Consider the following 13,786-nt stretch of genomic DNA (forward strand, 5'->3'; position numbering starts at 1 on the left):
GGTTGCAGAGTCTGGTGGAGCTGGCCCGTATACTATGATGCCTTTTATCAGATGGTAGGAGGGCAAAGAGGTTGCAGGAGGGGTAGGGGGGATCGTCCACAATACTGGAAGCTTTGTGCACGCAGCGTTTGTGGAATATGTCCTGAATGGACGGAAGGGAGGCTCCAATGATGTTTCCTGCTGTATTGACAGTTCGTTGCAGGGACTTGCAGTCTGTGTCCTTACAATTCCCAAACAATGATAGTTTGTCAAGATGCTCTCGATAGTACCTCTATAGAATGTGGATAGTATCGCGGAGGGAAAGTTTGCCCTTCTCAGTCGCGGCAGGAAGTGGAGATGTTGTGCTTTTTTTGTTGTCATCTGTGATATGCACACCAAGAAACTTCGTACTTCCAGCTGTCTCCACAAGGGAGCCGTTGATGTGCAGTGGGGAGGGATCAGTGCGGGCCCTCCTGAAGTCAGTTATCATCTCTTTTGTCTTATCTACAGTCAGAGACAGATTGTTGAAGCACCAGGCCGCTAGTTGCTCCACCTCCTCTCTTTATGGTGCCTCATCGTTGTTACTAATGAGGCCCACCACTGTCGTGTCATCAGCAAACTTGATGATGTAATTTGCGTTGTGTTTAGCAGTGCAGTCATGAGTCATCAGCGTGAACAGGAGCAGGCTAAGTACACAGCCCTGGGGGATTATGGTGTTCAGTATGGTGGTACTAGACATGTTGTTTCCTATCGGGTCTATCTGAGGTCTCTTGGTCAGAAAGTCCAGAATTTAGTTGCAGAGGGAGGTGTTGAGATTCAACAAGCTCAGTTTTTCTATCAGTTTCTGGGGAATGATTGTGTTGAATGCTGAACTGAAGTCAATGAACAGCATTCTTACATAAATGTCCCTCTTATCAGGGCAAGGTAAAAGGCGAGGGATACGGTATCATCGGTAGACCGGTTGGGACGATATGCAAACTGGAGGGGGTCCAGAGAGGTGGGCAGTCTGGACTTAATGTGGCCCATGACTAGCCTTTTGAAGCACTTCATGATAATTGGTGTGAGTGCCATGGGGCGATAGTCATTGAGACAGGTATAATTATGGTGGTCTTGAACCATACAGGGATGACTGCCTGGAACAGGGAGATACAGTATTAAAAACGTCTGTAAAAACATCAGCTAACTTTTGCTAGTGTCTTCCTCCCATCAACTGCGAACATGCATTAATAGACAAACTATTTCAAGTTAGGATTAAGATTAGTGATTTGTATTTTTTAACTTCACTGGTTAAGGTGTTAATGATCCAAGTCTTAAGGGTGATGGTTGTAGTGTGAATGAAGTACAATATTTTAATTTGTATCATGAGGTCTATAGTTAGATGGCAAGGTTTAGAGTAGCTTGTGTAATGTTGTTAGGATCAGAATTGGGCTACATTCATTTATGAAGGCCCTATATTAGAGCAGAAAAATGCAAATGAAAATCGTGTAAATTGTGATGTTCATTAAATGCAGAATAATGATAAATTTATGTACCTGTTTGGGTGTTAAGTATGTAGATAGAACACCCTAGGAATGGTTGTGAACCAGTGCTTTTGGAGTCCTGGTTCCCGCAGTCTGACCGGGGCATCTGCAGTAACCATTTGTAGTTTTGTATAAAACGAATATTCCTACTCGTATATTTTCTAAAAACAAATGTTTCGTTTGAGTAATTGTGGTTATTTAGGTTATGAATTTAAATTTTGATTTTATAACAGAAGTAGGTGACCAACTTGATCAGGAGTCTGCAGTCTACAAAAGCTAAGACCTTTATCGACGAGGCAAACATAAACTACATTTATTTTTCTATGTCTCCTGAGTGAATTCCACCCAAAGCAAAACCCCTCTTTTTGAGGTGCCAAACATAATTGTCGTTTTAATCAATGTTTGTGATTTGTACGGAAAATTATATAAAGCGTTTATATCGTGAATGTTTCAAATACACCTACAGTGAGTTCTTCATTTTACTTGACTTTCTATTATTCCTAAAAACAATATTCCTAATTTCTACAGTTAAAGTGGTTTAAGAGGGATACTTCTATTCAAAAATGTCATTTTAATTTGCTCGGTAAGAAAGTTACAAATGTGTTGCTCCTCACGGATTGTTTACGCAGATGCACAGTTTTTTTTCTGTCTGCCACGTGATTCAGCGGTGAAAGGTTAGTGCAGTCATGGCGTCTTCCACAGAAGGAGCAAGCGTGAGTGAAACGCCGAGCAAGAAGAAATACAAAAACAAACAAAATGAAGGTAATAAACCATAAATTCCGTATAAAGCCGGTCAGAACTTTAGGAAGCTATACATTTGCAACGTTCCAGTGTGATTGGCAATGCCTATAATAAGTTATCTTAGGACAGTATTGGATATCTGAGATTTCTGTTGTAAATGCTAACTTTCCCATCTGTTTTGAAGTATTTTTTAAAAGTATCTACCAATAATATTGTAGTAACAGTGGTTCATATCGTTATAGATACGTGGTGTAGAACTAGTACATACAAATCTTTTTTTGATGAAACCATTTCTTAACAAAACGCGCCTATACAAAAATAGAAATCAAGATATAATTTCTGTGAAAGTTTGCACTGTATTTAAGAACTAGATATCCGCTGTACTTATCCATCGTACGCACTTCTAGATTTAGAGATGTGGAACTTGTGAAGATATTAACTGATAACAAATACAGAAATACAGAACAGCTTAAGACATTGAGAAACATCACAGGTAGGCTTTCAAGGATTTTCGAAAAAACCTGAAGATATACAGTATGTAGACGGAATACGAAAGTCTCTGGAACAGAGGTAAACGTGGAATGTTTTTGGGACATCTGGAACAACATTCAGAATCAGGCAAAAAAAAAGTAAACAAGCAGCTTTAAGGGAGGATTGCTAGCTGTTAGAAATAATACAGATTATTTAACTTTAAAAAACAGAGCATTTCTAGTTTTTGTTTCCAGTTTTCAATAGTTGAGTAGCTTCTGAAATTCATAGGGGATTGTTTGTTGTGTTAAAATTGTTTCAGCTTAGTAGTAATGTTGCTGTTGTTACTGCAGGTTTTAGTATCTGAATAGTAAATGTCCAGAAGCTTAAGTGTCTTGTTTGTCAACTTCTTGAATTGATGATTTATTTGTTGTTGTTTTTTCGGGGTCTTGAATGAGCAGTTGATGAGTCTGAGCTTCTGACAGTTCCTGAGGGATGGAAGGACATCCCATTTACCAGAGAGGACAATCCGAAGGGTTTGTTGGAGGAAAGCAGTTTTGCCACTCTGTTCCCCAAATATAGAGAAGCTTACTTAAAGGAGTGTTGGCCTCTTGTGCAGAAAGCACTAAACGACTCTGTAAGTTAATTTAAAAAACAATATATTTTAGAATATATCCAGTGCCTATGTTGGCTTAAGGTGCAGTGTCCAACAGATTTTTTAAAAAATACTAGATGCCTTTCATATTGATCACTGTAACATGACGTGTTTGTTGGAAAGGAGAATATTAGCTTCAGTTCTTAAAAGAGAAATACAGAAATGTTGGTTTTGGAGGTAATGACTGCGTAGATGATGGGTCATTATAACATTAAATTAATACAATTTTAATCATTAACATTGGGAACTGAAAAGGAAGATCTAAAAATATATATCCAGTTGTTAATTATACTAAAATTACTGTTGTGTCTAAATAATGCTATTTATTTTTTTCTTCAACACTTTTTTCACCTTAGTTTCCTGCTGTTAAGTCAGTTCCTGGTGTTTGTACCAATGTATGAAGTAATGAAGCTTTTATGTGCTACTGTGCAATATGTACTGTAATAAAATAGGTACCATTTGAATTACAGTTTGCAAAAATATGGAATAGATGTGTGAAACATTTTTATTTGATGACCTTGTGCTGTTTTTATATTTATATTTTATAGCTGAGTTAAAAATGCTTAATACTGTAGTGTACTTGTATTCTAGAATTGTAGCTGCATCTTTTTTTCTTGTTTTATCATGGGAATTTAAGTGGTACCAGGCACCAGTTACATGTTTTTTTTTCCATTTCTGTTTCTGAAAACATGGAATCCAACAGTCTAAATAATTTTATTTGGTGGTAGTACTGTATGTGAATGTAAAAGTATTTTACTTTGCACATTTTACTTTTATGAGCTACCAAAAAGTATTGGAAAAGATAATGATTGTTGTGTGTCTCTTTTGTAATTTTGTGTATTTTAAAGTTCTACAATTGCCTCAGAAAATATCCTTCGCTTTAATGCTACTTTGTTTCTCATGTGTTTTATATTTCTTTTCCTTTCTTCAGTACATCAAAGCAACCCTAGACTTGATTGAGGGTAGTGTGACAGTCAGCACCACAAAAAAGACATTTGATCCATATGCCATTATAAGGGCTAGAGATCTGATAAAACTGCTTGCAAGAAGCGTTCCATTTGATCAGGTATGTATTGTGGTACATTTACAGTACACCACCAATAAACACAAGTATCTATTCTAGAATTACTTTGATATTTTGTAGCCCAAAAGTTAAAGTTTGGGATCTGTCTGAAAAATATTTTCATTCTAGGACTAAAGTGTGAGTCTTGTCTTTAGTCCTAAACATTTCATATACGTTGTTCTTAAACGATAGGTTCACTTGTGGATGAGTGAAAAATATCATAGGTAATGCTAGGTAACTGCTGAAATAGACGTTAAATATGTCTAAGCCCATGTAGGTTCAAGTCTGCCATTTTTCCAAGAGTTGACTGTAAATAGAATGTAGGTTAGATCAAAACTGCGTCCCTTGTAAATGGGGGTATTTGAAAGTACTGTATAAAACCATCTTGAGTGTAATTAATTTGATTTTACTAGTGGTTAAATGATGGGCAAGCCTCTAAATTTCAAATTCCACATTTAATTGACAGCTGTTTTCCTGATCTGTCCACCTAATGATTGTTTGCTATAGGCTGTGCGAATTCTTCAGGATGATGTGGCCTGCGACATCATCAAAATTGGGACTTTAGTCAGAAACAGAGAAATATATGTGAAGAGGAGAGAGAGACTGATAGGACCAAAAGGATCAACTCTTAAGGTAAGCATCACAAGGTGTCATAAAGAATCCATGCGATGTGGTTTTAGCTACATTTTTGTATTTCACTCGCTGGCACTGTTATTAAATAAACAGTCCTGTAAAGCCCAGTACTCAGGCCACTGTTTCCCTCGTTGTTCTTTGATGCCTTATTTTAGTTGGGGAAAAGTATGACTTGTACTTTTTTTTTAAAAGACCAAGAATTAAACATCAAAGGCCAGTGATGTATTTTTGGAGAGCTTATCTAGATTGTCCCTGTGTGCTTGTGTGGGTGTGCACTGCAGGGTTCTGGTCTCCCATTCAGGATGCCCTGCCTTGTGTCCTATGCTCCCATGATAGGCTGATAAGTTTTCATTTTGTTTCTGTAAAAACTTAACTCTTTATAATTTTCTTCTTCCTTTCTGTAATATCAGACATTTTGTAGTTTTGATGACAGCATTTCAGAAGTTGGTGCTTGAATTACCTTCATCAGGATATATTAAATCATTCTGCATGTTTTTAATTACAGTTTGTTAGTTACATCATAAAATGGAATATAGTGTGGTCTTATGCTGTTTTTTTTGTGTACACCACAAAACTTTTATCTCAAACAGGATGAAGCTGGTCCCTGTTGCCTATTTCAGTTCTAAACTGCCCAAAAGGTGTAAAATTAATATATGGGGAGAGTCTTTAGTTTTTCTGTGATTTAAGTGTGTTAGACTTTCCAGTGGTAAATTTCAAGTTTCCTTTATTTTTCATTACAGCATATTGTACGTATTGTCTGACTGTAGGTTTTGGAAGCATCTTATAGATTTTGTGGTTATTTTTAATTTTGTTCTCTTGTCTTGGAGAGATCCATAGCATCACAAGAGATTTTAATTATATTTTAAATGTATACAGTCCAATAAAGTTTGCCAGCATTGGACTGTAATTGAAATAAAAATATAAGGAATTAGTGGGCAAGACAACTGTTCACCCTAAAACAATCTCAACGTAGAGTACACCTATTAGTATTGAAACTCAGCAGGACATAGTAGTTATATCTTGTACCTCTGTTAGTACACGTGGTCTATTGCACTGCACATCTTTGTAGCCCACAGGTTCTGGTCTTAGTGTGTCAATGCAGTGACCAGTCCAAGAAGGTGTTCGGTCTTGTGTTGTCACACATGAAGAAATGATTGCATATTTAGATGATTGCATATGAGAAGCTGAGTGACCAGGGAGCTGATTTGTATTTGCATTTATTCCCAGATGAGTCCACTGCTACCTACTTGTCTTTTTCTGGGGTTTTGTTCTCAGTATATCTCTCACCACTGCCTCTCTACCCATGTTAAGGCATCTTGCTTTGTTGAGCTGAGCTAGTACCATTTGTTGTTGACTCAAACAAATGTGGTTGTGTGTCCATGTCTCTGTTCTGTGTGATCAGGCTAAAATTGTGTAGATGTTTGTTTTAACTATGGAGAAATTAGATACCTATGGCTTCCACCATGCAATGTGGAGACTTGTAGAAATTACTTCATCATATTGCAGAGTAGAGCTTCTTATACTAGTGATTATCTTGCGTGGTGGTAACTTTTCAATGACTAGTTTCTTGGCCTTTCGTTCTCATTTGGTCCCTACTTGACCATTATAATTGGTCAGGTAATGTGTCCTCTTGAAAATGAAGTGATGGCACAGTTCTATTATGATCCCAAGCTGTTGACTTACAGGCCTTTGTCTAGATAAGGTGATGTTGAACACTTCTCCATCTTCATTAGTGTATCACCTTGCAAGATGAAATGTGCTTCTTCAAGACTACCTTTAGAACCCTAATCAACTCAAAACCTAATGAATTAGGCCATCCTAAGGCACTAAACGTTACTATAAGACCTCTACAGTCAAGCGTGGCTTGATTTAAATAATTGCTTACTCAAAGATTGCTCCAGAGTTTGTGTACATTCCATTTACTGCTCATCAAAAGCCTGTTTTGTGGTGGGTTTGTTAATTTGTTTAGTTAGAAATAATATTGGACATTCATTGTATCAAAGAAAATACAAAGCAGAAAAAAGGAACTGCTTTGAAAATGCATTTCATTAATATTGTTTGCTGTCTTATTTGTGTAAGTCTCTGCCTGGTAAAGAATGTCATACGAACAATAGAGCAAAAATGGCAATTAATCATTTTCTAATAAGTGGAAATGCCAAAACAATCAGTATGTAACAGTTTGAAAGAAAGGCGGACTTGGCACAAGAAACTATTTATATAAAATGTCTATTTTCTGAGCTGCCTTGTTCTTTCATGTACTGATTTAGCATCAGACTAAAGATAAGGGGGTGTTACCCTCAATGTGTGGAAAGACCTTGCCATTTTCAGAAAGTTACTATTTATACACATTCTTATCATGTTTTTCAAAGTTTTTTTTTCTTCTTTCCTTTAGGCTCTTGAGCTTTTGACAAACTGTTACATTATGGTACAGGGGAACACAGTGTCTGCCCTGGGACCTTACAATGGCTTGAAGGAAGTGAGTACATCTTGCCATAAGTTGTTTTAAGAAACTGCTGTGTTGTGTTTCATTAATCAGTTTTACTTTGCCTTATAGGTCAGAAAGGTTGTTTTGGATACAATGAAGAATATACATCCAATATATAACATTAAGGTATGTCCTTCTGTCGTTGTAACTCAGCCTGTTACTTTGTATGGCTCCTTTTTCACTAGGAAATCTGTGTGGAATAATTGTGGAGATGTACAGTGCCTTGCGAAAGTATTCGGCCCCCTTGAACTTTTCAACCTTTTGCCACATTTCAGGCTTCAAACATAAAGATATAAATTTTTTATTTTATGTGAAGAATCACCAACAAGTGGGACACAATTGTGAAGTGGAACGAAATCTATTGGATTTTTGAAACTTTTTTAACTAATAAAAAAATGAAAAGTGGGGCGTGCAAAATTATTCGGCCCCTTTACTTTCAGTGCAGCAAACTCACTCCAGAAGTTCAGCGAGGATCTCTGAATGATCCAATGTTGTCCTAAATGACTGATGGTGATAAATAGAATCCACCTGTGTGTAATCAAGTCTCTGTATAAATGCACCTGCTCTGTGATAGTCTCAAGGTTCTGTTGAAAGCGCAGAGAGCATCATGAAGACCAAGGAACACACCAGGCAGGTCCGTAATACTGTTGTGGAGAAGTTTAAAGCCGGATTTGGATACAAAAAGATTTCCCAAGCTTCAAACATCCCAAGGAGCACTGTGCAAGCGATCATCTTGAAATGAAAGGAGTATCAGACCACTGCAAATCTACCAAGACCTGGCCGTCCCTCTAAACTTTCAGCTCAGACAAGGAGAAGACTGATCAGAGATGCAGCCAAGAGGCCCATGATCACTCTGGATGAACTGCAGAGAACTACAGCTGAGGTGGGAGAGTCTGTCCATAGGACAACAATCAGTCTTACACTGCACAAATCTGGCCTTTATGGAAGAGTGGCAAGAAGAAAGCCATTTCTCAAAGATATCCATAAAAAGTCTCGTCTAAAGTTTGCCACAAGCCACCTGGGAGACACCCCAAACATGTGGAAGAAGGTGCTCTGGTCAGATGAAACCAAAATCGAACTTTTTGGCCACAATGCAAAACGATATGTTTGGCGTAAAAGCAACACAGCTCATCACCCTCAACACACCATCCCCACTGTCAAACATGGTGGTGGCAGCATCATGGTTTGGGCCTGCTTTTCTTCAGCAGGGACAGGGAAGATGGTTAAAATTGAGGGGAAGATGGATGCAGCCAAATACAGGACCATTCTGGATGAAAACCTGTTGGAGTCTGCAAAAGACCTGAAACTGGGACGGAGATTTATCTTCCAACAAGACAATGATCCCAAACATACAGCAAAATCTACAAAGGAATGGTTCACAAATAAACGTATCCAGGTGTTTGAATGGCCAAGTCAAAGTCCAGACCTGAATCCAATCGAGAATCTGTGGAAAGAGCTGAAAACTGCTGTTCACAAACGCTCTCCATCCAACCTCACTGAGCTCGAGCTGTTTTGCAAGGAAGAATGGGCAAGAATTTCAGTCTCTCGATGTGCAAAACTGATAGAGACATACCCCAAGCGACTTGCAGCTGTAATCGCAGCAAAAGGTGGCTCTACAAAGTATTAACGCAAGGGGGCCGAATAATTTTGCACGCCCCACTTTTCATTTTTTTATTAGTTAAAAAAGTTTCAAAAATCCAATAGATTTCGTTCCACTTCACAATTGTGTCCCACTTGTTGGTGATTCTTCACATAAAATAAAAAATTTATATCTTTATGTTTGAAGCCTGAAATGTGGCAAAAGGTTGAAAAGTTCAAGGGGGCCGAATACTTTCGCAAGGCACTGTATATTCATGTGCATATACACATTAATAGAGTATTGTGTACATCTGAATACGTGCAGCTAATGAGAGACAAGTGAGATAAAAACAGGAAATGAACTGTTTGAATCATTGAAACCGCTTCCTATTTTTTTCTAATGTTCTGTATTTGTCCTCCAAATAATGCATTACAAATTAAGTTACACAATCACTCTTTATGACCTAGGTCATACTCATTGTCTGTCTATATCTTTATCTGTGAGTTAGAGTGGTAGCCAGGAACTTTTTAATAATACATTGAATGGCATATTACTCGGTGTGCCTGTTGTATCTAATAAATACACAATGTAGTGACATGAGGTCACTATCAACACTGGTAATCCATCCTTGAACTTGGCCTGTGATCTCCACGCTGCTTTTCTTTCGAATGACAACCTGCGTACTCAGTGACGTTTTTTTTTTCATTGTCGTTTTTTAAGACTTTGATGATCAAACGGGAGCTCGCCAAGGACCCTGAGCTGCGTACACAGAGCTGGGAGAGGTTCCTGCCCCACTTCAAGCACAAAAATTTGAGCAAACGGAAACAGCCCAAGAAGAAGACTGTGAAGAAAGAGTACACACCCTTCCCTCCAGCTCCACCAGAGAGTCAGGTCTGTGCCCCATTGCTGCAGAGGAAGAGCCCCTTATACACCAACAGAAGTACAAAACTAAAAAGTCTTGTAGTCTGAATTATAAAGTGGTAGGCAAAAGTCGCCTTACTATAAGGAAGCGCCAGACTGTATCGGGAACTATAAAACTTTATTTCAGAGGCGTCTGCAAATAGACTGTCCTCACAACAGCAAGGCACTGCTCTGTGCAAAAAAAAAAAGACAAGGAAAGCACCCTACCTAAATTCTTCATAACTCATCATATTCCTAGCTGGTCCAGCCAATCACTGGCCACTTGATATAGAATATTACCAAAACACATTGTTCTTGTATGCTAAACCATCAACGCTGCATGCAGTTTGTAGAGATAATTCTGCATCAGGCCTAGAATGAAGTGCCAGTACTGGAGAAAACTGAAATCTGAAAGAAATTGCAACATACATCTGAGACTGCAATCAAGATGTCTCACGCAGAACAGTGATAAAAATATTCCTCCAATATCCTGGCAGTCACAGAAAGAAAATATTCAATTTAACTCTTTACATTACTTCCTAAGATGGCTAAATCAAAGGAAATCATCACTGCTCAACAACAGGAAGATGTTCCCAGGTTCCTTTTTAAACCTTGCTGAAAAAAAGTTAAACCATTAAACACTTAAATCTTTTTGAATGATTGATTAAAAAAACCTCTGCGATTGTCTTTGATTGCATGATGTGATTGTCAACAGGTTGATAAGGAATTGGCAAGTGGCGAGTTCTTCCTCCGGCAAAGTCAAAAGAAACGGAAGAAGATGGAAGAAGTTAAGGTGGGCATTTTTTCAGGATGTTTCTGATTAGCATTATAGTGCTTGTGTGAATATAAACTTTTCAGTCAGCTAGGGTTTTTTTTTTATAAGTGATAGTAGATGAAGCATCTTTGTATGCAGTGTTTTGATGTGTTATTCACTCATTGTTTGTGACTAATCTCTCTTTATGCATTCATTGCTGTTAATTTGGTTATTGCCACACAATGTAACTGTAGTAAAAATATATGGAGCATTGTAGTATTTTGTTATGCTGTTGCTTTTATATATTTATTATGGGAGAGCTGTTAAGGATAGATGGGACAAATAAAAAAGGGATGCACAAGTAGAGAATGGATATACCTCTGCTGTGAGGAATTGATTTATTTGAGGCAGCAGTATGGAGCAGTGATTAGGGCTCTAGACTTGTAACTGGGGGGTTAAAGTTCAAATCAAGGTCCCATCCTCACATTCCTTCAGAACAATTACCTGCTGTATAATTGAGTATCTATTAAAAGTAGTTCTCAGTTGGCCTATCTGTTTAAATAATTGTTTTCTGTGCATTATAGGTTCTGCGTACCATTTTGTGCTGATGCCAAGATTCTCAAACTTGGGTCAGGTTTCTTAGTCAATAACTCCCACATTTTTTGTCCAAGGTGAAACAAGCTGAAGCTTTAAGCAAGAAGCAAGAAGAAAGAAAGAAAGCCTTTATTCCTCCCAAAGAAAAGCCTGTTGTGAAAGCGAAAAAAGGTATGCCATCCTTGCAAGTAAAGCTCATGAAATTGTGGTACACTCTTAGAATGGCTGGCTAGTCATATGTCTGACTAATTCAAACACCACTTCCATGTCCAGCATAATAAAGAAGCTTTCATTTGAGGTTGTGGGTTATTTAAAAGTACAATAATAAAATATTCAAAGTTCAGTGTAGGCTTTAGCATTAAATATTCTGTGATTCTTAAGATTGAACTGCTTAGCTGTATGTCATTTCACATTTCAGATATAAATTGAGAAACCCGCTGTAAAAATATTCTGATTTGTGGTTTGTCTTATTGTGAAGTGCTAAATCTGACATTTAAAAATTCTTCTTCTTATGGACTGTAACACGTCTCAGATTGAGAATCATTATGTCCCAAAATTAATGTTACCACCGCGCAATGCGTTACTGATCCAACCAAGGGATCGAGGTGTTATTGCTGACTTTAAATGCATGAACATTTTAAAAGAAAAAGAAAAAACTGCACTAAAGTAGTGAACGATTTTGATTTTGTGGGTTTCAATGAGATCACAATTTGAAAAGAGTTGATGCTTTTCAATGTGTTTTTTATGGGTTTTAGTTGCATTAAATGTATAGCTGTGTCTGAACTGTTTGTTGGGTACATATCTTGTATGTATAGCAATTCCCTTTTGAGTCAGTTTGCTATAAGTTGCATTATTTAGGAGTGTAAACTGGAGTTCTAACAAGACCTTCTGTGCTGTATTTGGAACTCAATTTAACTTATGGTCCCCTAAACCAACTCTATTCCATTAATTCTAATGGGAAAAGCCTTCCGCTTTACGTTACATAAGCATAGTTTATGGTCTTAAGGTCTCAAAACCTTCATGTTTACATTGTGTATGGGGAAAATGTCTCCTTTGTACGCTGTTTCACTATATGTTGACTTGCTGTTCCCTAACTCCCATGTACAGTATCTCGTGGACCACCTGTATAGAGTGTCCCATTAAAGATTTATATTTTTGACCTTCTATTTTGAAGATAAGAGAACAAGGTTGTTAAAATAATATTTCAGATTTTCTCTTTTTGGCATGTATTTATGTTTTCTTGAAGGTTTATTCTTTGTCATCCGTGGGCAACTATCCCATTTTGGTGTCAAATACTAAATTGTTTCTTGTACAAACTTTTTTCTTTTTCATTTGTAGCTCCTAAGGAAACTAAAATCGATGTTGAAGCTATCAAGGAAAAAGTTAAGAAGGCAAAGCATAAGAAGCTTGGAGCTCCCCCGACTAACCCAGATCTGCCCTCATCCTCTGCCTCTGAAAAGAAAAAAAAGAAAAAAGCCTGAACTGGCTTTCCGTAAGAACTTTCTGAGAAATCTTGGTCTCCTGTAGCCTTAGCTGTGTTCTATGCTGACACTGGCTGTATTTTTTATAACTCCATCTAATTTATAATAAAATCACATCATATAACCAAGGTTTTTTAAGCATTTATTTCACTAACAACTGCAAAGTCTGATTTTATTGTATTATAAGGACTGTAGTTTTTTATAATACGTTTGTGATATACAAAAATCAGCTTTGAAGTTTCTAATATTTCTCCACAAATGTAAAAAATCAGAAAAGGAAAGACTGCCACACTAGATTATTCTGTTATTTATCATTCTGAGGTGTATCACGTGGCAATTGTTAATAACTGCAATAAAATGACTAGCTTATAGGTGTCGTAAAAAAAAAGCCAATTTAAAGATGAGCCTTGTATTTTGTATACATTACAGTATAGTTAAAATGCATCATATGTCATTGTATGGGCTTGGAAGACTTCTTGGTTTGCAAATTTGAAATTCTGCATTACAAACTATTAATTTAAGTTGTAAGTAAATATTGCCAAATGTAATCTATTAAATTTGAATATCAAGCCTTGCTGACAGGAAAATGTGTAAAGAATTGAAGGTGTGATATCACCAAAGAGGTGTATCCTGTTAATGCTTTAGGTGTGGAAGGTTCTTCTGTCTTTAGAGAGAGACCTGCATCTGCTTCAGAAACTGCCGTACACATCCAAGGTGAACATACCTTGTGAATGGCGGCTATTTACTTAAAATATTTCAGGAAAATGTTTTTATAATAAGAATTTACATGTTTATACCTGAAAGTGTTTCAGGAATTTAGGTAATGGGTTAAATTTTCAAGATGCGTTGGGAAAAGCTTCTCTTTTAAAGTAAGCTATTACAAGTAACTTAGTTATTTGTGTAAGGGGTTACAAATAAATGCCTTGGGAGGAAA

The 13,786-nt window shown here is 37.2% G+C and overlaps 1 protein-coding gene across 1 annotated transcript; it reads left to right on the forward strand.

Moving 5' to 3' along the window:
* The first annotated feature begins 2,113 nt into the window (after positions 1–2,113).
* Positions 2,114–13,786, forward strand: krr1 (KRR1 small subunit processome component homolog). Its single transcript, XM_088647318.1, has 10 exons — positions 2,114–2,261; positions 3,170–3,345; positions 4,295–4,429; positions 4,934–5,059; positions 7,452–7,535; positions 7,614–7,670; positions 9,844–10,014; positions 10,739–10,816; positions 11,449–11,542; positions 12,710–13,786. The coding sequence occupies exons 1-10, from the start codon at positions 2,186–2,188 to the stop codon at positions 12,850–12,852; spliced, it is 1,140 nt and encodes a 379-aa protein (XP_088503444.1). The 5' UTR covers positions 2,114–2,185; the 3' UTR covers positions 12,853–13,786.

Source organism: Lepisosteus platostomus, chromosome 9 (assembly GCF_059453375.1).
Source record: "Lepisosteus platostomus isolate fLepPlt1 chromosome 9, fLepPlt1.hap1, whole genome shotgun sequence".
Classification (NCBI taxonomy): domain Eukaryota; kingdom Metazoa; phylum Chordata; class Actinopteri; order Semionotiformes; family Lepisosteidae; genus Lepisosteus; species Lepisosteus platostomus.